The sequence below is a fragment of the Perognathus longimembris genome, chromosome 3 (genome assembly GCF_023159225.1).
Source record: "Perognathus longimembris pacificus isolate PPM17 chromosome 3, ASM2315922v1, whole genome shotgun sequence".
Classification (NCBI taxonomy): domain Eukaryota; kingdom Metazoa; phylum Chordata; class Mammalia; order Rodentia; family Heteromyidae; genus Perognathus; species Perognathus longimembris.
Genome location: NC_063163.1, coordinates 65,430,346 through 65,454,147, shown reverse-complemented (window position 1 = coordinate 65,454,147; position 23,802 = coordinate 65,430,346). Strand labels below are relative to the sequence as shown.

At 56.1% G+C, this 23,802-nt stretch overlaps 1 protein-coding gene across 7 annotated transcripts; it reads left to right on the top strand.

Moving 5' to 3' along the window:
- Positions 1-907: 907 nt before the first annotated feature.
- On the top strand, positions 908-22,162 carry Abca7 (ATP binding cassette subfamily A member 7). 7 transcript variants are annotated; one of them, XM_048341790.1, is made up of 48 exons: positions 908-1,146; positions 2,026-2,153; positions 2,267-2,339; positions 2,428-2,521; positions 2,632-2,773; positions 2,873-2,985; positions 3,102-3,178; positions 3,727-3,807; positions 3,979-4,189; positions 4,274-4,425; positions 4,625-4,741; positions 4,827-4,994; positions 5,316-5,545; positions 5,948-6,124; positions 6,972-7,194; positions 7,316-7,537; positions 7,635-7,836; positions 8,247-8,357; positions 9,323-9,494; positions 10,039-10,170; positions 10,269-10,408; positions 11,140-11,277; positions 11,478-11,662; positions 11,750-11,822; positions 12,076-12,278; positions 12,505-12,553; positions 12,740-12,841; positions 12,923-13,077; positions 13,192-13,316; positions 13,406-13,504; positions 13,798-14,094; positions 14,261-14,293; positions 14,403-14,580; positions 14,667-14,836; positions 15,814-15,991; positions 16,334-16,449; positions 16,688-16,832; positions 16,924-17,047; positions 18,354-18,483; positions 18,565-18,685; positions 18,766-18,828; positions 19,335-19,441; positions 19,672-19,813; positions 20,228-20,362; positions 20,441-20,544; positions 20,874-20,966; positions 21,520-21,760; positions 21,867-22,162. In XM_048341790.1, the coding sequence occupies exons 3-48, from the start codon at positions 2,274-2,276 to the stop codon at positions 22,026-22,028; spliced, it is 6,498 nt and encodes a 2,165-aa protein (XP_048197747.1). In that variant the 5' UTR covers positions 908-1,146; positions 2,026-2,153; positions 2,267-2,273; the 3' UTR covers positions 22,029-22,162. The 7 variants fall into 7 exon arrangements, with proteins under 7 accessions (XP_048197747.1, XP_048197750.1, XP_048197749.1 ...); XM_048341793.1 differs by having other exon boundaries at positions 919-1,146; positions 12,749-12,841; XM_048341791.1 differs by having other exon boundaries at positions 991-1,010.
- The last annotated feature ends 1,640 nt before the right edge of the window (positions 22,163-23,802 follow it).

Genomic DNA, 23,802 nt, shown 5'->3' with positions numbered 1-23,802 from the left:
CGGGAAAGTCCATGAGACTCTTATCTCCAATAAACTACTCAAAAAAGCCAGAAGTGGAGATGTGGCTCAAAGTGATAGAGCATTAGCCTTGAGCAAAAAAGCTAAGTGACAGCTCCCAGGCCCTCCCTGAGTTCAAGACCCACAACCAACAAAAAGTAATTTGAAATATAAACCCGTGCCAGTGGCTCATGTCTGTAATGCTAGCTACTGAGGAGGCTAAGATCCAAGGATCATGGTTTGAAGGCAGCTCAGGCAGGTAAGTCCATGAGACTTGCCTCCAATAAACTGTTCCGAAAAGGCCAGAAGTGGTGCTGTGGCTCAAGAGGTAGAGCTCAGGGACAGTGCCCAGGCACGCAGAGTACAAGCCCCAGGAATGGGAAAAAATAAAATAAATATTGGGATAACCATTACAACTCATGACTCAAACCTTAGAATGTTGGGGGCCCCTCCCTCTTGAGTTATCGCCTGGGCCACTGAAGGACCCCAAGAATGAAGGGCGGGTGAATGAATGCCTGATGGCCCAGTTCCAGCACCCAGTTTGCAGATGGAGCCCCAGGCTGGCTGGGACCTGGGTCCCTAGGGAACGCGGGACAGAAGGTCTTCTGCAACTGGACATTGCAGTATTGAGGATGGCTAGCGTGGGAAGACAGCTAGCCTCCATTACCGCCCCTCCTCCCCCCCAACCAGGCAAGCTGCCACCTCAAAGTGATGCAGCAGGGGCCCTGCGGTCCCTTTAAGAAACCCGGCTCCGCACGCTGGCCTGTAACCCGCCCCCTCTTGGGTCTCGAGATGCCAGAGGCGCCGGTTTGTGAGTGACGGTTATAGCGGCCAATAATCGCAGTCGGGGGCGGAGCGGAGCTGGGTGCGGCAGCCGGCTGGGAAGCTCGCGAAGTGGGGGTCAGGCGCCGCGCCCGGATGGGACTCTTCTTAAAGGGGCCGCGTGCCTGACCTCTGTGGGACCGAAAGGCGGCCAGAGGCTCCGGGGGCGGGGTGTGTGTGTGTCTGGAACGGTGAGATGGGCCCAGAGAAGGAAGAAGCCTTAAGACTCGAGAACTGCGGGAATGGGAGTTTGGGGGAATGTTGTTTGGAGGCAGATTCCCTAGGAGCTAGGGGTGCGGACTCTCATTGGTTCTTCTAGTCCTTTCTGTGAGTATTGGGGGGGGGTCGGTTGATTGGAGCAGTTATTCCAGGCGGGGAGGGGGCGAACCTCTGGTCACTTAAAATGGCCTTGGCCAGCAGACACCTGCAGAGCCTCTCGGTTAGAACAGCCCCTAAGTCGCCTCCCATTTCACAAAGATCCTAAAATAATTCTGGCCTATAGCCAGGTTCGTTGATCCTTGGCAACTTTCTGCTCCTCTGCGGGCTTCAATTTCCCCACTCGTACACTAAGTGAAGCTTGAGTTAGGCAGTCCCAAGAAAATGACTGAGTCAGGAATGGCTGGTTCCAGCTGGGGCTCTGCCTCCTCCTTTGAAGGATTAGGTGTGTCGCCCCCCCCCCTTTTTTTTAATTTTTGGTCTTTGTGCCAGTGTTTAACTCAGGGCCTGGCTGCTATTAGTTCCCTCATCCCCACCCCAAGCTGGTGTTCTATCTCTTGAGCCACGGCTCCATTTCTGGCATTTTGGTGGTTAAGTGGAGATAAGAATCTCACAGACCTTCCTGTCTGGGATGACCTCAGTCCCGGAGCCTCGGGTTCCTAAATATCTAGGATTATAGGCCTGAGTCATATCCCTCCCTCCCCCCCCCCCCCCAATGGCTTATCCCTTCTTGAGCTCCAGTTTCCACTTCTGTAAAATGAAGTGACACTGTCGTTCGGCCGGCCAGGCAATGTGACACGTTCAGCACGGTAAATATTTGTTGCTGTTATCATTGTGGGATAGTCGGGCAACAAGAAGCCTTCCCCAGCTCAGGGCAGAGGCCGTGGACGAAGATCTGCCAGCGGCTCTGGGGCTGGCTCGGGTGGAGCTCGGCGACGAAAGCGTTAAGTTGAGTCTCCGCCCCCTAAGTCTTTGCGGCCCGCCTTCCAGATCTCAACCTACGGGGGTCTTTCGGAGATCGACAGCCCTAGAAACCAATCAGCTTCGTGGACGGCTGCGGGCGCGACTCCTATTGGTTTACTCCATCCGAAGGATGTTCCCTGCTCCGACGCCGCGAGGTGGGGTTGGCGGGATGATGTTCCGAGAAAGGCAGACAGTTATTCGAAGTCACACAGCATGCCCTCTTCTGCCCGACCCTGGTCGTGACCCTTCTGTTCTGTTCCCTGTCCAGTGTCACCATGGCCTTCTGGACACAGCTGATGTTGCTGCTTTGGAAGAATTTCATGTACCGCCGGAGACAGCCGGTAATGCTGGGGTGTTCGCCTTAGGGTGGGGTCGGCTGCAGGTGTGCGCCCCACGTCCACCGAGATCACCTGCCTGTTTTCTCCTCAGATCCAGCTTCTGGTGGAACTGCTGTGGCCTCTCTTCCTCTTTTTCATCCTGGTGGCCGTCCGCCATTCCCACCCCCCACTGGAGCACCATGAGTGTAAGCCCCATGCCCCCAGCCACCAGGCACGCCAGCCCCAGCCAGGGCCTGATTCTGGCCCTCATGGTGGCCCTGGAGGTGCCGAAGCCCGACATGGTGTCTTTCCACAGGCCACTTCCCTAACAAGCCCCTGCCATCAGCCGGCACCCTGCCGTGGCTTCAAGGCCTTATTTGCAATTTGAACAACCCCTGCTTCTCCAGCTTGACCCCCGGAGAGAAGCCTGGACTCCTTACCAACTTCAAGAACTCATTGTGAGTCACAGCAGTTGAGACAGCCAGGCCAGTGGGCTCTGGGCTCGAGAGAGGTCCATCCCCAGAGCCCCTACATCCTGCCTTCTCTCTTCTGTTCAGAATCTCCAGGCTTCTAGCTGATGCCCACACCGTGCTGGGGAGCCCCAGCGTCCACCAGGCACTGACTGCTCTTGGGAAGCTGATGCCATTGCTGGAGAGTGCTGGCAATAAAAGTGAGGGGGCTGGGAAACTCTCCAGCCTCCACTTGCCTAACTGTGAAATGGGCACGGGCAGGGGCTGCCATCCCAAGATTCCCCTAACCCTGTGTTTCTGTCCCCTCTTCCTCCAGCCGGGCCTCAACACAGTGACCCACTGAAGGAACAACCCTCACTGGCCACGGCGTTTCTGGGGATGCTGTCACAAGGGGTGAGACAAGGCTGCGGGGGTGGGGGGCATTACTTGCAGGAAGAGCCAGAATCTCTCCATCCTAGGGTCTCATTTCAGTCTCTCCAGAGCTGCCCCCAGCATGGGGACTAATGTCCTTTGCCCTGTTTGTACTCAGACAGGAAATGTCTTGCATGGTGGTCAAGACATTGAAGAAGTCTTTGCACCTCTCGAAGACTCCATTTCCTTGTTTGTAAAATGGGAATAATGATTGTGTGGATCAGTTGGGTACTTGCTAGGCTTGGCATCAACTTCACTGTTTTTTTGTTTTTTTTTGTTTTTAATTCCAGTGTTTTGGCTTGAACTCAGTGCCTGGGTGCTGTCCCTTAAGCTTTTTTGCTCAAGGTTAGAACTCTACCACTTGAGCCACTGCTTTACTTCCAGCTTTGGTGGTTAATTGTGGATAAGAGTTTCAAAGATTTTTCTGCCCAGCTAGTTTCAAACTTTGATCCTTGATCTCAGCCTGATGAGTAGCTAGGATTACAGACTACCTGTGCCTGGCCACTTTTTGCTCTTTCATCTCCCCTCAGGAATCTTTGTTGAAGGCACTGGGCCAAACCCAGGAAACGGTGAATACCTTTGTGGAAGCTGCTGAGAACCTGACCCAGGAGGTGAGACCCCCTCCCCCCATTCCCAGCCAGGAAACAATAAGGGCAGACTGCCCAGGTGGGATAGTGACAAGTAGAGGGTGCTCCTGGCCAGGTCCTTGCCCCAGTTTAAGGCTGGAAAGTGAGATGGTATGGAGGAAAGGTTGCCAGCGCCCTCTGGCGACCTCTTTTTAGCTTCTAGCTCTGCCCAGCTTGGTAGATCTCCGGGCTCTGCTGCGGAGACCCCAGGGATCAAGTGGCCTTCTACAGCTGATATCAGAAGCCTTCTGCAGTGCCAAGGGGTCCAGCAGCCCAGGTGGTCTCTCCCTCAACTGGTATGAAGCCAGCCAACTGAAGGAATTGGTAGGGCCCGAGCCTGGACCACCCCTGATGGCTGATGGCCTGAGTAAGTGATGCACGTCAGTTTCCCCATTTGGAAAGTGGATGGAGTGTGTGGGGTAGAGCCTCATGATACCTCTACACCATGAAGGTGACGGTGAGGTTGCTGCCTGCACCAAGCTGATGGGGGTCCTGGATGATCACCCGATGTCTTACCTGCTCTGGAGACGTCTGAAGCCACTGGTCCACGGGAAACTTCTATTTGCACCTGACACAAATTTTACTCGGCAGCTCATGGCCCAGGTCAGGGTGGCTGGGTGCTGGGGCAGCAGGGGAATGGCAGAATCCATCCCATACCCTCACTGTAGGTGGGAGGCCCTCAGACTGTGGTAGATATTGAGGAAACCAGCATGTAAAGGTTCAGAGACAGGGTGACATGAAGGGGCCTAGGGAGGTACAGGACCCCTAGCTTAATCTCTGGACTTCCCTCCCTCCCTCACAGGTGAACCGGACTTTTGAGGAGCTGTCTCTGCTAAGGGATGTCCAGGAGGTCTGGGGGGTACTGGGTCCCCAGGTCTTTGACTTCATGAACAACAGTGACAATGTGGCCATGCTACAGGTGGGTTGGAGGGGGTGTCCTAGGGCAAGAAGGAGGCTTCTCAGGGACTTCTCATCTGACACTGCCCCCCCCCCACGTTCCCCAGGGGCTTCTGGAGATGCAGAACCAAGGGCAGAGAAGGCCGGGAACTGGAGGTTCAAACAGAACTGAGACGATCATGTCCTTCCTGGATCCTAGCAGGGGAGGCTACAGCTGGCGGGATGCCCACAATGACATAGGACACCTGGTGGGCACTGTGGGCCAAGTGATGAAGGTAAGGTTGCTGGGGATCTCTGTCAGGAGGGGAACAGACCACACAACCGGATGATGACAGGCTTAGAGACAAGTCTTCCCCTGGGGACACAACAGGGATGGGGGAAGGGGCTCTGTCCTTGGAGGGTTCAAGCAGAATGACATCTTGGATGTCCTAGAGGCCCTAGGAGGGGCCCAGCCTGCTGAAAAAGGAGCCAATCAACCATGAACAGGTCACCATGAACAGGGAGGGAACATCAGCTTGGCCTCAGGTCAATGGGGGATGGCCAGCAGGTCCAAGAGGCAGGCAGACTTCAGCCCCTGGGATTCAATGCCCTCCCAGTGTGTATCCCTAGACAAGCTCGAGGCCGCACCTTCTGAGGCAGCGTTGGTGTCACGGGCCCTGCAACTGATTGCTGAGCGCCGTCTCTGGGCGGGCATCGTCTTCCTGGCGCCAGAGGATCCCCAGAATCTCACAGAGATGCCAGCTCCTGGCTTGGGCCCTGGCCATGTGCGGGTCAAGATTCGAATGGACATCGATGATGTCACGAGGACCAATAAGATCATGGACAAGTGAGGGTGGGGACAAAGATGTGGTGGGCTGGGCCAAGAGTGTGGTAGGTGGGGCTGAGAGCATGCAGCCTGTTGGAGATCATGATAAATAGGTAGTTTAGCCTATTGGCAATCATGATAGGAAGATAGTCAGTAGGCGGGCAGTACTGACAAAGGCCCTGTAGGTAGAGCCAAGAGCACTATTGGCCAATTGGGATCCACAAAGGCATGGCCTAGTAGAATGATGGGACAGGGGCAAAGATCTAGTGGATAAGGTGGGAATGGGTATTAATTAGTAGGGCTTAAAGGTGGGCTGGCCAGGCACAAAATTCTGTCCACTGAGTCATGCCAGAGTTAGAGGGGCAGAGGCAAGGCTGTTATGGGCAGGGCCTCCTACAGCTGACCACTTCTCTTCCCTTGAAGGTTTTGGGACCCTGGTCCCTCTGCAGATCCTCTGGTGGACCTTCGCTATGTGTGGGGAGGCTTCGTGTACCTGCAAGATCTACTGGAGAATGCAGCAATTCGAGTGCTAAGCGGTGCTCAGCCCCGGGTGGGCCTCTACCTGCAGCAGATGCCCTATCCCTGCTATGTTGATGACGTGTGAGCCATGGCCCCTTCTCACTCTCTCAACTGCCAGTCCCAGGGTTGGAGTGGGGCCTGGTTTAGAACACTCAAGCATTCACCAGCTGCCTGCTGGTTTAGAGGAAACACTCCATGTGACTGGTATAGTGAGGCTCTGTGATCCCAGGGGGTCTAGGGTGTCTAAGTACAAGAAGAGCACAGCCTGTGCTAAGAGCGGGGACTCCAAGGCTGGATCTGGGGGTCGGGGGGTGCGCATGCACGCCCGTGCTCACAGTCTCTAGGGCTTGAACTCATGGCCTGGGTACTGTTCCTTAACTTTTTCATTTTATTTTTTCCTTAGCTCTATCACTTGAACCACAGTTGTACTTCTGGCTTTTTTTTTGGTGGTTAACTGAAAATAAGTATTTCTCAGCTTTGTCTGCACAGACTGGCTTTGAACTGAGATCCTCAAATATCAACTTTCTAAGTACTTAGGATTACAGATGTGAACCACCACCTCCTAGCTTGGATCTGAGTTCTAAGGCGGGGGGGAGGCACAGCTGGTTGAAATTCTTTTTTTTCTTTTTTTTTTTGTCGGTCCTGGGCCTTGGACTCAGGGCCTGAGCAATGTCCCTGGCTTCTTTTGCTCAAGGCTAGCATTCTACCACTTGAGCCACAGAGCCACTTCTGGCTTTTTCTGTTTATGTGGTGCTGAGGAATCGAATCCAGGGCTTCATGTGTGCTAGGCAAGCTCTCTACTGCTAAGCCACATTCCCAGCCCCTGGTTGAAATTCTTGAAGTCTCAGGATTAATGGGTCACGTCAGATGTGTGGTATAGGGCTGTACAGTACAGGGTCCTTGACTACCCCTGTGCCCCACGCCTCAGGTTCTTGCGTGTCTTGAGCCGGTCACTGCCACTCTTCCTGACATTGTCTTGGATCTACTCGGTGGCACTGACGGTGAAGGCTGTGGTGCGTGAAAAGGAAACACGACTACGCGACACGATGCGTGCCATGGGACTCAGCCGTGCAGTTCTCTGGCTGGGCTGGTTCCTCAGTTGCCTTGGGCCTTTCCTTCTCAGTGCCGCACTGCTCGTGATGGTACTCAAGGTGGGTGCAGCTCGGCTTTCCTGGCTTATGATGGGGCTGGAGGGTTAGAAGCAGGAAGCCTGCAGTGCCAGTGTGTGTTACCCAAGGCCCCATCCTGGAAAGACTTCCTTTGCCTTCCCAGCTGGGAGATGTTCTCCCCTACAGCCACCCGATGGTCATCTTCCTGTTCTTGGCCACCTTCTCGGTAGCCACGGTGGTCCAGAGCTTCTTGCTGAGCGCCTTCTTCTCCCACGCCAACTTGGCAGCCTCTTGTGGGGGCCTCATCTACTTCTCGCTCTATCTCCCCTATGTGCTGTGCGGGGCCTGGCGGGAGCGGCTGCCTGCCGGAGGCCGTGTAGCTGCGGTGAGGACCGAGGCAGGCCTTGGGGGTGGTGCCCTTGGGGGGTAGGGTGGGGCGGGGTGCCTTTGGCCAAGCTGACCCCACTTGTGCCCTCCTGCAGAGCTTGCTGTCACCCGTGGCCTTCGGCTTCGGGTGTGAGAGCCTGGCGCTGCTGGAGGAGCAGGGCGAGGGTGCACAGTGGCACAACCTGGGCATTGGGCCTGCAGCTGACGTCTTCAGCCTGGCACAGGTCTCCGGCCTCCTGCTGCTGGATGCTGTGCTCTATGGCCTTGCCCTGTGGTACCTGGAGGCCGTGTGCCCAGGTGTGCTGTAGCAGGATGGGGGCGGGGCCAAGTGGGGCTGGGGTGGGGCCGAGGGGCGGGGCGGGGGCAGGGCCTGACAGAGGGGCCTGGCCAGGTGGATCAAGGGGCGGGGCCAGGTGGGGCCGAGGGCGGGGTCGGGCTGGGCTGGTGGGAGGGGCCAGACGGGATGAGGGGCGGGGCCTTCCTGGTACCTGGAAGCTCCAATCCTGGTTATCTCCCAGAAGGGGCAGGGTTTCAAGATGAGGCTCTCTTGCCTGCGCACAAGGTCTGCATCGTTCAGCGTAGACAGGGATGGGGGAAACTCCTGGCACAGCGCGCAGGTGTCTGGTTGCCCTGATTCCAGGCGTGTGGCCAGTTGTTGGCACACTCCATGGGGAATAACAGACATAACTGGGCATCTCTCCCTGCAGGACAGTACGGGATCCCGGAACCATGGAATTTTCCCTTCCAGAGGAGCTACTGGTGCGGACCTGGAGCCCCCAAGGGCCCTGCCCCAGCCCCTGCCCCACAAGACCCAAAAGGTGAGGCCTAGGAGCTTTAGCAGCTGCTCCCCCATTTGGATTTCTCAGTACTCCTCTCACTCCAAACTTCAGAAACACAGGGTCAGCCAGGCGATGGTGGCTCACACTTGTAATCTTAGCTATTCAAGAGACTGAGATCTGAGGATCACAGTTCGAAACCAGCCTGGGCAAAGGTCTGTGAGACTTTTTTTTTTTTTTTGCAGGGGGAGCAGCCCTGGGGCTTGAACTCAAGGTCTGGACACTGTCCCTGAGCTCTTTTACTCAAGATTAGCACTCTCAATTTGAACCACAGTGTGAAGGCCAGTTTTTCCAGTGGTGGAGTCTCATGGGACTTGTCTGTCTGGGTTGGCTTTGAACTGCAATCCTCAGACCTCAGCCTCCTGAGTAGCTAGGATTCAGGCATGAGCCCCTGGTGCCCAACAGTAAGCCTTTTTTTTTTTCTTTTTTGCTAGTCCTGGGGCTTGAACTCAGGACCTGAGCAATGTCTCTGGCTTCTTTTTCTCAAGGCTAGTACTCTGCCATTTGAGCCCACAGCACCACTTCTGGCTTTTTCTATATATGTGGTGCTGAGGAATTGAACCCAGGCAAGCACTCTACCACTAGGCCATATTTCCAGCCCAGTAAGACTTTTATCTTAAGCACCAAAAAGTTGGAAGAGCTGTGGCTTAAGTGGTACAATGCCAGCCTTGCGCACTAAAACTTAGAGGGCAGTGCCCAGGCCCTTTGTTCAAGCCCAAGAACACACACACACACACACACACACACACAGAAGAACATAAAACAGTGTCTACAAATCCTCATTTCAATTCTGTGGACACCCCAGCAGCTCGGTGATACATGTGCTTCAGCCCTCTGGAACACCCCTAAGTCTTACAGATCCCCCACCTGAAAGGGACCAGCTCTGATGAACCTCCAGGATTCTGGGGATGACCTGGCCCTCCCTCCTTCCTGCCCTCCCTCCACAGTTCTGGTAGAAGAGGCACCTCCTGGCCTGAACCCCGGAGTCTCCATTCGTGGTCTGGAGAAGCGCTTTCCTGGCAGTGCACAGCCAGCCCTGCGTGGACTCAGCCTGGATTTCTACCAAGGCCACATCACTGCCTTCCTGGGTCACAATGGAGCGGGCAAAACGACCACACTGTGAGCCAGCCACCCCCTCCCCCAGCCTCAGAGGGCGCCTGCTGATCCAGTGTGGGTAGAAACCCCAGTCCACTTTGGGCACAAAATGTGCTCAGTACGTGTCCTCTGAGCCTCTGTTTCTCTCTTCTGTGAAATGGGACATAGCCAGGTGCCAATGGCTCACACCTGTAATCCTAACTACTCAGGAGGCCAGGGTCTGAGGGTTACAGGTCAAAGCTAACTCAGGCAGGAAAGCCCATGAGACTCCAATTAACCTGAAACCCAGAAGTGATGCTGTGGACCAAAGTGGTAGAGCACCAGCCTTGAGTAGAAAAGCCCAGGGACAGTGCCTAGGCCCTGAGTTCAAGCCCTAGGACCAGTGCATGAGTGCCCCCCTTCCCAAATAATAATAATAATAATAATAATAATAATAATAATAATAGTAAGGGGACATAGACCCCTTAGGGTTGAGCATACAGAAGGTAAATGTGAACGCAGGTGGCCTTCTCTCTGTGGAGGGGTCCTCTTTGTAGAGGGTGCTGCCCTGAGACTTCTGTACCCCCAGGTCTATCCTGAGTGGCCTCTTTCCACCCACTGGTGGCTCCGCCTTTGTCCTGGGCCATGATGTGCGCTCCAGCATGGCGGCCATCCGGCCTCACCTGGGCATCTGCCCACAGTACAACGTGCTGTTTGACCTGTACGTCCTGGTGTGTTGGGTGGGCCTGGCGTGCGTGGGGGAGGGAGGGAGCGGGCATCCTCTGGCACCCTGCCCACTGTGATGACCCCTGGCTACAGGCTGACAGTAGAGGAGCACGTGTGGTTTTATGGCCGGTTGAAGGGTCTCAGTGCGGCTGCAGTAGGCCCGGAGCAGGAACGTCTGCTGCAAGATGTAGGACTCATCCCCAAGCGGCTCACACTGACACGGCACCTCTCTGGTGAGCCAGCCTGGGGTGTCACCTCCACAGCGAGACAGGAAGCCAGGGTACTGAGGTCTATTGGGAGGATGAAAGGGTCACACTAAGCCAGGCATCATGGCTCACACCTGTCATCCTACCTACTCAGTTGGCTGAGATCTGAGGATCATGGTTTGAAGCCAGCCTGGACAGGAAAGTCTGTCAGACTCTTTGTGTGCTTTTTTTTTTTTTTGTCAGTCATGGGATTTGAACTCAGGGCCTGGATGCTATCCCTGAGCTTTTCTGCTCAAGGCCAGTGCTCTAGCATTTTGAGTCACAGCACCACTTCCAGTTTTCTGGTGGTTAATTGGAGATAAGAGTCTCACTGTCTTTCCTGCCTGGACTGGCTTTTAACTGCGATCTTCAGATCTCTGCCTCCTGAGTAGTTAGGATTACAGATGTGAGCTAGCAGCACCTGGCTTGTGAGACTTTTCTGTCCAATTAACTACCAAAAAGCCAGGAGTGGAGCTGTGGCTCAAGTGGTAGAGCACTAGCCTTGAGCAGAAAAGCTCAGGGACAGCGCCCAGATCCTAAGTTCAAGCTCCATGACTGGAAAAAACAAAAAGAAAAAAAAAAGAAGCAGCAGCTCAAGGACAGTGCCCAGGTCCTGAGTTCAAGCTCCAGACCCAGCACATACACAAAAAGAAAAGGCAGCAGTGGAGGGCACGGAGGAGGGAGGGTCGTGCTGAGATTGACACCCTGTGCCCACTCAGGTGGAATGCAGAGGAAGCTATCTGTGGCCATTGCTTTTGTGGGTGGCTCCCAAGTGGTTATCCTGGATGAGCCTACTGCAGGTGTGGATCCTGCTTCCCGCCGCAACATTTGGGAACTACTGCTCAAATACCGAGAAGGTAAGTGTCAGCAGTGGCCTGAGGTCTGCCTGCATTCCGCTGGGACAGGGGCATTTCCTGACAAAGAAGTGGTGGGAGGGGGGTTGCAGGATGAATGGGAGTTTCCTACGTAGGGTATTGCATTGCAGTTCTTGAGACCCACAGTTTGGGGAAAGACCAGGTGGCCTGATGATTCACAAGCGTGGGATCTCCATGCCCAGGTCGCACACTGATTCTCTCCACCCACCACCTGGATGAGGCAGAGCTTCTGGGAGATCGCGTGGCCATGGTGGCGGGTGGCCGCCTGTGCTGCTGTGGATCTCCGCACTTTCTACGGCGTCACTTGGGCTCTGGCTACTACCTGACCCTGGTGAAGAAGTCCCCACCCCTGAATAGTGGTGAGAAGGTGAGAGCCAAAGCTGGCTTGTGACCTCTGACCCCCAGGCTCCATTCAGCCAGATGGCTTTTTCAATCATTACTCTTCTGCCTGCAGAGTGATACTGACTCAAAGGACAGTCTGGATACCGGACAGGAGGGGGAGCCGGGCCACCAGAACAGTGTAGCAGGTACTGGCTAGGCTGCGAGGCCCCCAAAGGGATGGATGGGGTGGGGATTTAATTCAGGGGACCCCAGACCAGATCCATACCCTAGGCTACAGCAAAGGGTGCTGTTGACCCTGAGTTGAATGCCCAAAGTGGCCCCACCCTGCCCTCCAGTTCTTAACCCAAGGAGCGTGGGTTGGCAGGAATGGGGGACAAGGGCTCTGGGGAGGGGACCCTGAGCCTTCGAGGGTCCTTGAGGGAGCTCCTGTTCCTTCAGGTTCATCCCAGCTCCTGGCCCTCGTGCAGCGCTCGGTGCCTGGGGCACAGCTGGTAGAGGAGCTGCCCCGAGAGCTGGTGCTGGCCCTGCCCTACCCGGCTGCCCTGGATGGCAGCTTTGCCTCCCTCTTCCAGGAGCTGGACCAAGGCCTGGGGGCACTGGGCCTCGCTGGCTATGGGATCTCGGACACCAGCCTGGAGGAGGTGCGGGGCCCAGGGGGCTGCCTGGAGGAGGGAGCTTCAAACTGAGACCCTCAGAGTTGCAAGGATTATGGGCACGAGCCACCAGTGTCTGCAGGAGTCTTACTGATAGCGAGAGCATGGGAGGGAGGAGGCAGGGCCAGGGCAGGAGCTCGGCACCCCTGGGGGAGGCCTGCAGGGACCCTTCCCAGAGTCCTCTAGTCTCTGAGCTCCTGCTCCATCTCCACAGATCTTCTTGAAGGTGGTGGAGGACTGTGCTGTGGATGCAAACCAGGATGGTGCGACCAGCCTCCCTGACCTTTCACCCTTGACCCTGACCTAGAGCTGGCCTGAATCCAAGTCCTGATCCCTGATTGAGTCTGTCCTTTGTGCCCAGCCCTGAGTCTTGACCTCTCCCTTCATAACCCTTTCCCTTGACCCTGGTCCCAGCCTGGCACACTAATCTTGGTCTCTGGCCCCTGTGGGCTTGGCAGATGGCAACTCCAGGCAGCATCTGAGGACCCAAATTGCCCCCCTCCGGCTCAAGACACTGCCAGAGGCCTCAGCCCTGGAGAATGGGGAGCCTGGTGAGTCCTTCCTACTCCAGCCCTCCCCACTCTGGGTCTTCATAGCATGAGACTGACCTCTGCCCCTCCCATCCTTCGCAGCTGGGTCAGCCTCGGAGAATCAGGCCCTGCAGGGTTGTTGGACGGTGGCCGCAGGTCGGGTACAGGGCAATGCGTTGATCCGCCAGCAGCTCTGGGCCCTGCTTCTCAAGCGTTTTCTGCTGGCGTGTCGCAGCCGCCGTGGCCTGTTTGCCCAGGTAAGGGGGGGGGCTCAGCTTCACCGCATGCCTGTTTATTGGGGGCTCAGGGGTGGTTCTGGAGCAGGAGCAGGGCGAGCTGCATGGCTGCAGCTCACAAGCTGGTACCTCCAGATCGTGCTGCCTGCTCTGTTTGTGGGCCTGGCTCTGTTGTTCAGCCTCATCGTGCCTCCTTTTGGCCACTACCCACCTCTGCGGCTCAGTCCTGCCATGTACGGCGCCCAGGTCTCCTTCTTCAGGTGAGTGCGGGGAAGGAGGGCCTGGTGGTGGAGGGAGGGCCAGGACCCTGAAGTCACAATCCTGACCCCCCCATTCCCCTCCCCGCCAGTGAGGACGCACCACGGGACGCTGTTCAGGCCCGCCTGCTTGAGGCCCTGCTCAGGGAGGCAGGACTGGAGGGGCCCTGCCTGCAGAACACCTCCACCAGGTGATGCCCTCAACCTGGGTCCTGCTCCCTCTGTCTGGCCTTGGTTCCCCACCACCCTGGGCTCCAGCTCCAGTTTCTTCTCTGGATGCCAGCCTTTGCCTTCCCTCCTACCCCTTGGGGGGCTCTGGCCTCAGTTTCCCCACCTGGGATCTAGCCTCAGTTGCCTCTCTGGGGTCTGGCCTCGGTTTCCCTTCTGAGCTCCGACTCCAGTTTCCCTCCTGGGTTCTGGAGGTGGGTACACAGCATGCCTAGTCCAGCTTGCTGGTGTTCCTGGTCTGTCTTGACTCCCACAGGGAGCCTGCGCCTGCGCCCACACAGCGCCCTGCGTGCCAGTTCTCTGTCCCCGAGATTCCTGCTGATGTGGCCGAAGGCTTGGCACGTGGCAACTGGACCCTGGAGTCTCCATCCCCTGCTTGCCAGTGCAGTCAGCCTGGAGCCCGCCGCCACCTGCTCCCTGACTGCCCAGCGGGGGCTGGGGGCCCCCCACCACCCCAGGTTGTGGCCCGCTTGGGAGAAGTGGTACAGAATCTGACAGGCCGGAACCTGAGTGATTTCCTGGTGAAGACCTACCCACGCCTGGTGCACCAGGGGTGAGCCACTCGTGGGTCCAGGTCTGGTAGAGTCTCGCTTCGAGTATGCTCTGCCAGGGGCCCCCAGCGGGGACTTTCCAGTGCCCTCCACCCTCGCCTCCTGCCTCTTCCACACCTCTATCCTCCCATTCTCACTCTGTGTCCCCTTATCCCTGACTCTCTGCAGCCTGAAGACTAAGAAGTGGGTAAATGAGGTCAGGTAAGGAGGAACCGGGAGCTGGGGGAGGGGGGGTCCCCTACCCTGTTCCTTTCCCTGTGCTGTCAAGCAGCTTTGTATCTTACCTCCCCTGCCCGCACCTCCCCCCAAGATATGGGGGCTTCTCACTAGGGGGCCGAGATCCTGACCTCCCCACGGGGCGTGAGGTGGGCCACACAGTGGAGTTACTCCAGTCACTGCTGAAGCCCCAGGCCGGTGAAGCTCTGGACAGGGTGCTGAACCACCTCACAGAATGGGCTCATGGCCTAGATGGGCAGAACAACCTCAAGGTGGGAGCTGAAGGCAGCAGGCAATGGCCAGCTGGACTCAGGTCTCTGTCCATCCACCCTGACCCCGTGACCTTTTCTCCACCCAGATCTGGTTCAACAACAAGGGCTGGCATGCCATGGTGGCCTTCCTCAACCGAGCCAACAACGCAATCCTACAGGCCCACCTGCCCCCAGGCCCCGCCCACCGGGCCCACAACATCACCACGCTCAACCACCCACTGAACCTGACCAAAGAGCAACTGTCTGAAGTCGCGCTGTGAGTCTCTTCTGGCAAGCCTCCCCGGTCACGGTGGTGGTGGTGGTGGTGATGGTGGTGGTGGTATTCCTGGTTGTGGGGACTGGATGGGAACTCTTTGTCCACTGCAAGGGGGAGCTATTAGCTCTCTTCCTGGACAGGATAATAAGAGGCATCAGGCTCAGCAGGCTTGAGGCTTTCCTAGCAGCCTGAATGTCCTTTTCCCTACCAATTTTGATCCTACCAGCTGAGTACCAATGGCTCACGCCTATAATCCTGGCTACTCAGGAGGCTGAGATCTGAGGATCACAGTTTGTTTTGTTTTGTTTTGTTTTGCCAGTCCTGGGCCTTGGACTCAGGGCCTGAGCACTGTCCCTGGCTTCCTTTTGCTCAAGGCTAGCACTCTGCCACTTGAGCCACAGTGCCACTTCTGGCTGTTTTCTGTATATGTGGTGCTGGGGAATCGAACCCAGGGCCTCATGTATACAAGGCAAGCTCTCTTGCCACTAGGCCATATCCCCAGCCCCCTGAGGATCACAGTTTGAAGCCAGACTGGCAGGAAAAGTCTAGGAGACTTTTTATCTCCAATGAACCACCAAAACTAAAAGTTGCTAATGGAGTTGTGGCTTAAGTGGTAGAGTGCTATCCTTGAGCAAAAGAAGCTCAGGGACAGTGCCCAGGCCCTGAGTTCAAGCCCCAGAACTGGCCAAAAAAAAAGAGAAAACAAAAGAAAAAGCTAAGGATAGCACCTAAGCCTTGAGTTCAAGCCCTAGTACCTGCACATGTGCGCGCGTGCGTGCGCGCGCACACACATACTCACATACCAAAAAACAAAACTTCTATCCTACCAGACATTGCCCTTCCCTAAAAGGACTCCCCCACTCTTGTCCCCAAATATCCCTTCCCCTTTCCCGACCACCATTGGGAACAGCCGACCTTTGTCCCCTCCATTGCATGCACAAGATCGACTCTGAGATCCCTTGCACCCTCACTCCCAGGATGGCCTCCTCAGTGGACGTCCTTGTCTCCATCTGTGTGGTCTTCGCCATGTCCTTCGTCCCAGCCAGCTTCACCCTTGTGCTCATCGAGGAGCGTGTCACTCGAGCAAAACACCTGCAGCTCCTTGGGGGCCTGTCCCCGACCCTTTACTGGCTCGGCAACTTTCTCTGGGACATGGTGCGGGGGCTGCCTGGCAGGGGTAGGGTGGGGAACAGAACTGCTTGTCACTACCTCTCCCAGCGGGGTGGGGTTTGGGCAAGATAGCATGAGCAAGGTCTTAAGGATTGTGGGAAATTTCTTGCTCTTTTGCATTAAAAAAAAAAAAAAGCAGGGAGACGGATTGGGTAATGTGGCTTGGTGATGGAGTGCTTTGCCTGGCATGTATGAAATCCTGGGCTCCATCTGTAGCATCAAAATAAATAAAAAGAAAGGAAGGAAGGAAGGAAGGAGAGATGGGGATTAAGGGAGGTTGAAGCTCCTGCCTCTTCCCATGTTGAGGTAACTTTGTCTCCGATGCAGTGTAACTACTTGGTGGCTGTGTGCATAGTGGTGCTCATCTTCCTGGCCTTCCAGCAGAAGGCGTATGTGGCTCCTGCAAACCTGCCTGCTCTCCTGCTCTTGCTATTGCTGTACGGGTAAGGCTTTACACCCCGCAGGGCCTGTGCTTTCTCACCTCCCACCTCTTCTGTGGAGGAGCTCTGCAGCATCTTCAGAAGATATGGAGGGAGACTGAACTCAAGATGGTGCCAATGTGGCTTTAAAAGCTCCTCACATCCTTATTCCTGTGAATCGAGTCGTGCTGGGAGGGGAGAGGAGATCTGCACGTTCCCCCCAGAGCTCATAGGGATCAGGTGGCTCCTCTTATCCTCCCAGCTGGTCCATCACGCCACTCATGTACCCAGCCTCCTTCTTCTTCTCCGTGCCCAGCACGGCCTATGTGGTTCTCACCTGCATCAACCTCTTCATTGGCATCAACGGCAGCATGGCCACCTTTGTGCTTGAGCTCTTCACTGATGAGGTGGGGCTCTGCAGGGCTGGGTGTGGGGCTAGGTGGGGGGGTCTTGGCCTCATTCCCCCTGACCCACCCACCTCCTCCCGACCCAGAGCAGGCGCTGCAGGAAGTGAGCCGGATCTTGAAAAGAGTCTTCCTCATCTTCCCCCACTTCTGCCTGGGCCGAGGGCTGATTGACATGGTGCGAAACCAGGCCGTGGCTGATGCCTTTGAGCGCTTAGGTGAGAACTTCCCGTTGGGTGGAGCTGTGGCTAGTACCCTTGAAAGTGCCACCCACCCTAGAATTGACTTTATAGGCTGAGGACAAAATGTTTCCAGGGAGGGCTGGGAATATGACCTAGTGGCAAGAAGTTCTGGGTTCGATTCCCCAGCACCACATATATAGAAAATGGCCAGAGGTGGCACTGTGGCTCAAGTGGCAGAGTGCTAGCCTTGAGCAAAAAGAAGCCAGGGACAGTGCTCAGGCCCTGAGTCCAAAAAAAAAAAAGTCTCCAGGGAGAGAACCAGAGATTTTTAGGTAAGGTGCATAAAACAGACAAACAAAAAAGTCATATCAAGCACTTGGTGGCTCATGCCTCTAATCCTAGCTACTAAGGAGGTTGAGAAATTAGAATTGTAGTTCAAAGACAGCCTGGGCAAGAGTTCATGAGACTATTATCTCCAAAAGCCAGAAGTGGAGCTGCAGCTCAAGTGATAGAGTGCTAGCCTTGAGCAGCAAAACAAAGCACAGGAACAGCACCCAGGCCTTGAGTTCAAACCCCAGGACACATACATACACACACACACACAAAGAGAAAGAGAGAGACAGAGACGGAGACAGAGACACAGAGAGACAGAGAAAGAACTAAAGTTTTTAAGTGTCCCTGACATTAATGGCATGGTCCTGGATAGGTTTAACCTGAATAGGGTGCCAGACGCCAAGTTCCCTCCCCCCTTTTCTTTGGTTCAAGACCAGGACTCAAACTTGGTACATGATGCTTTTGCTTATTGGCTAGCACTCTACCAACTGAGCCATGCCTTCAAACACCCCCAAGTCCTTTAAAAAAAATTTAGTTGTGGCTGGGAATGTGGCTTAGTGGTAGAATGCTTGCCTAGCATGCATGAAGCCCTGGGTTTGATTCCTCAGCACCACATAAACAGAAAAAGCCAGAGTGGTGCTGTGGCTCAAGTGGTAGAGTGCTAGCCTTGAGCAAAAAGAAGCCAGGGACAGTGCTCAGGCCCTGAGTTCAAGCCCCACAACTGGCACACACAAAAAAATTCTATTGGTAATGAGGCTTGAACTCAGGACCTGGGCACTGTCCCTGAGCTCTTTTACTCAAGGCTAGGTCTCTACCACTTTGAGCCACAGTGCCACTTCTGACATTTTGGGTAGTTTAGTGGAGATAAGAGTTTCATGGACTTTCCTGCCTGGGCTAGCTTTGAACCCCAATCCCCATATCTCACACTGCTGCGTAGCTAGGATTACAGGTGTAAGCTGCTGGTGCCCAACTACAAGTCCTTTTTTTTTTTTTTTTTTTGTCTTCACAGGAGACAAGCAGTTCCAGTCTCCCCTGAACTGGGAAGTGGTTGGCAAGAACCTCTTGGCCATGGTGGTGCAGGGGCCTCTCTTCCTCCTCGTCACGCTTCTCCTCCAGCACCGCAGCCACCTCCTGCCACAGTCAGTGGGGATCAGGGGTGGGGGAGATAGAGGCTAGGAGCCAAAGGCCTCACTTGGTGCTGCTCCTGTCTCTGTCTTCAGACCCAAGGTTAGGCTTCTGCCACCCTTGGGAGAGGAAGATGAGGATGTGGCACGGGAGCGCAAGCGAGTTACCAAAGGGAGCACCGAGGGGGATGTATTGGTGCTCAGGGATTTGACCAAGGTGGGTAGAGGAGGGCAGAGTGCTGGGTGGGAGGACTCTGTAGGCCCATCAGACTTTCTCAAGGACCTGAACCCCTCCAGGTGTACCGAGGGCAGAGGACGCCAGCCGTGGATCGCCTGTGCCTTGGGATCCCCCCTGGGGAGGTGAGTCAGGAGTGGAAAGCCCAGTGCCTGGAGAAGCAGTGGCCAGGTGCTTGCTGACATTTGTTTGTTTTTGCCAGTCCTGAGGCTTGAACTCAGGGCCTGGGCAATGTCCCTGAGCTGCTGCTTTTTTTTTTTTTTTTGTCAGTAGTGGGTCTTGAACTCTGGGCCTGGGCCCTGTCTCTAAGCTCTTCAGCTCAAGGCTAGTGTGCTACTACTTGAGCTACAGCGCCACTTCCAGTTTTCTGATGGTTCATTGGAGATGAGGTTCATGGACTTTACTGTCCAGGCTGGCTTTGAACCATGGTCCTCAGATGTCAGGCTCCTGAGTACCTAGGATTACAGGTGTGAGTCACTGGCACCCGGCTTTACCACCAGTATTTCTGTCCCAAGGTTTCCTGTAGCCCACAACCCTCTATGCACAAATCAGAAAGGAGGCCAGAGTGTGTAGCCCCTGGAGGGAGGACCTGGGGCCTCACTGATTGCATGTTTCTGTGTGTCCCTCGCAGTGTTTCGGGCTTCTGGGAGTGAATGGAGCAGGAAAAACGTCCACCTTTCGCATGGTGACTGGGGACACCTTGCCCAGCAGCGGCGAGGCAGTGCTGGCAGGCCACAGGTGCTGGAGCTTCATGTGGGAATGAGATACCTGAAATTCTTGTTCTTCCCTGTCCTTACCCCTTCCCAGCACGGCCTAGGATCTCCAACTGGTGAACTAGGCTCTGAAACACCCTGTCCATTACCATGGTGGTCCTGGATAGGTGAACTTTGAGACCCTGTGTATGCTACCAGTAAGGCCTGGGCCTGCTACTAGGCAGTTCTCTGAGCCTCCTGTCTCCTATCTCCCAGTGTGGCCAAGGAACCTGCTGAAGCTCACCGCCGCATGGGCTACTGTCCTCAGTCGGATGCCATCTTCGACTTGCTAACAGGTCGGGAGCACCTGGAACTCTTTGCACGTCTGCATGGTGTTCCTGATGCTCACGTGGCACAGGTGAGAGCTCCACCTTCAACCTTCCCCTCCCAGGCTCCTAGAGGCTCCTAGACTGAGTGTTTGCTGGACCAGCCCTGATCCAGGGCTCACATTATTCATGCCCAGACTTCAGTCCAATCCTGAGTGGGTCTGGCTCTTGGCTCCGCCCCCTACCATCACAGTCCAATCAGAAGTGTTGTTTCTACTCTGTGCCCCACCCCACGTTGTGGTTCCAGTGATGGAGTGCTAGCCTTGAGAAAAAGAGCTCAGGCCCTGAGTTCAAACCCAGAACTGGAAAATAGAAGAAGAAAAAGAAGCATCACAGACGTTCTTGCCAGGGCTGTCTTCAAACCCCAGTCCTCAGAATTTAGCCTTCTGAATAACTAGGATTATAGGCATGAACCACCTGCCTTATGCTTATTCTGCGCTCCACAGATAGCCAGCCTTGGCCTGGCTCGCCTAGGGCTCCCACAGTATGCAGACAGACCTGCTGGCACCTACAGCGGAGGCAACAAACGGAAACTGGCCACAGCTATCGCGCTGGTTGGGGATCCTGCTGTGGTCTTTCTGGTGCGTTTGGTGTGGTGTGGGCCGGGTGGGGTCGGAGCATCTGGGTGACCTGGTGTAGGACATGTCCGCTCTTCCCAGGATGAGCCCACCACAGGCATGGACCCCAGTGCACGGCGCTTCCTCTGGAACAGTCTCCTGGCTGTAGTGCGGGAGGGGCGCTCCGTGGTGCTCACCTCGCATAGGTGCCTCTTCCCCTCCTCTCCCTCTTCCCTTCCCACCAGATGCCCAGGGCTGAGGGTCTGGAAGGCTTCAGGGAGAGGCTGTTCAGAATACAGGACCACCCTCATTGGGGCGATCTTGATCTCACCCCCTTATGGAGTTTGTGGGGTCCCATGGTGGAGGAACACACGGTTATGGTACTCAGCCTCAGGAAAAGAGCAGTCTAGGCCCAGCAGCAATTGTTCAGGGAAGGGCAATCACCCCGGAGGGGAAGGATCTGGGTTGGGATAATGCTAGACAAGGCTTGGCTGGTCCAGGCCTTGCTAAGCTCACAGAGCTGGGCTCTCCACAGCATGGAGGAGTGTGAAGCTCTTTGCACACGCCTGGCCATCATGGTAAATGGGCAATTCCGCTGCCTGGGCAGCGCGCAGCATCTCAAGAGCAGGTGAGCAGCGACGAGGAGACACTAGTTAGGATGAGGGTTGGGCACGAGGGAGACGTGGCCTCTAATCTGAGAGGTGGCTAGGTTTATAAATGACACACACACACCCCAGATGAATGAGGGGGCGGGGCCAACAGGCTTCCTGGGTGCCTGACCTAGGAGGAATTGGGGGGCGTGGAGGTGGAGCCAGAGGGGAGAGTGTGGCTGTGGGCGGGGCCAGAGTAGATGGGCGTGGCTTGCGGGGAGAAGGAGAGCGGCTGGGCAGGGCTGGGTCGCTTGTAGGAGGGTGGGACCCCCCCCCAGTGTGTGGGCGGAGCTAGAGGAGCTCGGTAGGATGGAGTCAGAGGAGCTGAGGTGAACGGAGTCTGGGGAGTGGGTGGGGCTCAGGGGTGAGTGGGACTGGAGGGGACGCGCTGGTCTGCTGGCCTGTGGGGCCAGGAGGCAGGTTTGAGGCTGGAGTGAGGTCGGAGTAGCCATGTGGATTATGGGGAGCTAGGCTAGAAGAAAGAGGAGGCTGTGCGGGCGTGCAGGGCAGCCCTCATCCGGACTCCTCCAGATTCGGATCTGGCCACACCCTGACCCTGAGGGTCCCGGCGGACCAGCCCGAGCAGGCAGCGGCCTTCGTGGTGGCGGCGTTCCCGGGGGCCGAGCTCCGCGAGGTGCACGGTGGCCGCCTGCGCTTCCAGCTGCCGCCGGGAGGGCGCTGCTCCCTGGCGCGCGTCTTTGGAGAGCTGGCGGCGCGCGGCGCGGACCACGGCGTGGAAGACTTCTCCGTGAGCCAGACCACCCTGGAGGAGGTGACCGCAGCGCCAGGATGGGACTGCAAGAGGGACAGGGGTCACGATCCTCGACTGACAGCACCTCCTGCCTTTTCCTGTCCCCTCTGTGCCACCCACCTGCCAGGTATTCCTATACTTCTCCAAAGACCAGGGACAAGGTGAAGAAGAGGATCACCAGCCAGAAGCTGGAGCTGGAGAGGAGATGGACTTCCAACCAGGCCCGCAGCGTCCCAAACGCATCAACCGGTTCCTAGAGGACCCCAGCATGGTGGAGACCATGCTCTGAGCCTCCCTGATGGTGGGGGGGGGGGTGTCTTGGGAGGCCCCTAGAGGCAAAGGCAAGATACAAGTCCTGGTGCCTAAGCTCCAACCTGCAGAACTCAAGCATCTAAAGAGAAAATAAAGAGAAGTTTGCAGAGATGGCATGGCAAAACTGTGTGTCTGTGTGGCAGGGGACATTTGCACAAGGCCCCTTGCATGCTGAATATTTGTGACTGTAGAGGTGATTTGTGTAGCAGGCATAAGCTTAGCCAACAGTTGCTTTGACTCCAGTCAGTGGGGAGCCCACACAAAGGGCATACAACGTACGGCCTCCTAGGAGCCTGGCCACTGGTACCCAGAGGCCTGTGTGCCCACGTGGGTCTGGCACCTAAGGGTGGTAGCTGTGAGTGCACCTGACCATGAAGTGGGATGAAGTCAGGCCTGGGGAATGTTCCAAGCAGCTAAGAGGAGACTGAAGCACAACCCTTCCGGCCAGGCCAAAGCAACGCACCCTCCAGCCATCAAGCGCTTACCCCAATCCCAGCTGACAGAGCAATGAGTGGGGGACAGAAAGTTCTCAAGGGGCTACTAGGATGGGTTTGTGGTTGGACCAGGGCTTGGAGAACCGGATTCAGCACTGGGGGCTGTGGCCTTCCAAGCTTGTGCCCTGGAGATTCACCCCTGCCATCAGAGGTCAGTAGGGGAAGGGGTTGGTAGGACCAAGGGGTTGGAGCAGTTGGATTACAGGAAGAATCCTGGGAGAGCTAATGTGGGGGAGGGGGACCCAAGCCCAGTGTTCGGGGCTCATGTCTGTAGTCATAGCTATTCAGGAGACTGAGATCTGAGGATTGTGGTTTAAAGCCAACCCCAGGCAGATATCCATGAGACTGTTGTCCTCAGCTAGCAAAAAGCTGGGAGTGAGCCCACCATTGCTGGGCTCACACCTGTAATTGTAGCTACTCAGGAAGCTGAGATATAAGCATCACGGTTCAAGATCAATGCAGGCAGGAAAGGCTCTTCAACTAACCAACCACCAGAAAACTGGAAGTGGAGCTGTGGTTCATAGTGATAGAGCGCTAGCCTTGAGCAAAAAAGAGCTCAGGGACAGCACCCAGGCTCTGAGTTCAAGCCGCATACCTGACAAAAATAAATAAATAAAAGCTGGAAGTTAGAGGTGTGGTTCAAATGGTAGAGCAGTAAACTTGAGCCAAAAGAGCTCAGAGACAGAGCCTAGGCTCTGAGGTAAAACCCCAGCCCAGTACTGACACACACACAAAAAGGAATCTATAACCCTTGAAGACATCTCTCTACCCAGTGCTGACTGTCCTTGGAGGGTGTGGTCAGCCTTCTGTGAGTGTGAGCTGCCCAGCTCAGCTGTGGGTTCTAAGTTGCTGGCCAGCTGAGCGTTTTAAAAGTGGATGGGAAGCGGGGAGCTGAACTGGAGTGAATGGAGTAGCAGGACTGACTAGAAGAGGCAGGGTCCCAGGGAGAGGGAAGTTCGGGTGCTGTCTGTGTGGGGGCTGCACCCCGGAGGCTCTCTGTCCTCGGTCCCCTCTGCCGTGCTCCGTCGTGGCCCTGCGAGTCCCGGCGCTCGAGGCTCTGCATGCCCCTCGTCCCGCCGGAGTGGGTGGGTGGGTGTGTCCGGGTGAGGAGGGAGGGGGGAAGGGCGCGCTGCGAAGGGCGCACAGCTCCTGAGAGCGGAACTCGGAGGTGCGGGGGGCGTGGCTAGGGGGCGTGACCCTGCGGCCTGGGCGGTGCGGTGGGCGGGGCCCGGTGGCGGTGGGCGGGACCCGGCGGCA

Coding starts and splice junctions, on each gene's coding strand:
- Abca7 (XM_048341790.1), top strand. CDS start 2,274: ATGGCCTTCTGGACACAGCTGATGTTGCTGCTTTGGAAGAATTTCATG. Junction 4,742..4,826: donor ACAATGTGGCCATGCTACAG/GTGGGTTGGAGG, acceptor CACGTTCCCCAG/GGGCTTCTGGAGATGCAGAA. Junction 20,967..21,519: donor GCGCAGCATCTCAAGAGCAG/GTGAGCAGCGAC, acceptor GGACTCCTCCAG/ATTCGGATCTGGCCACACCC.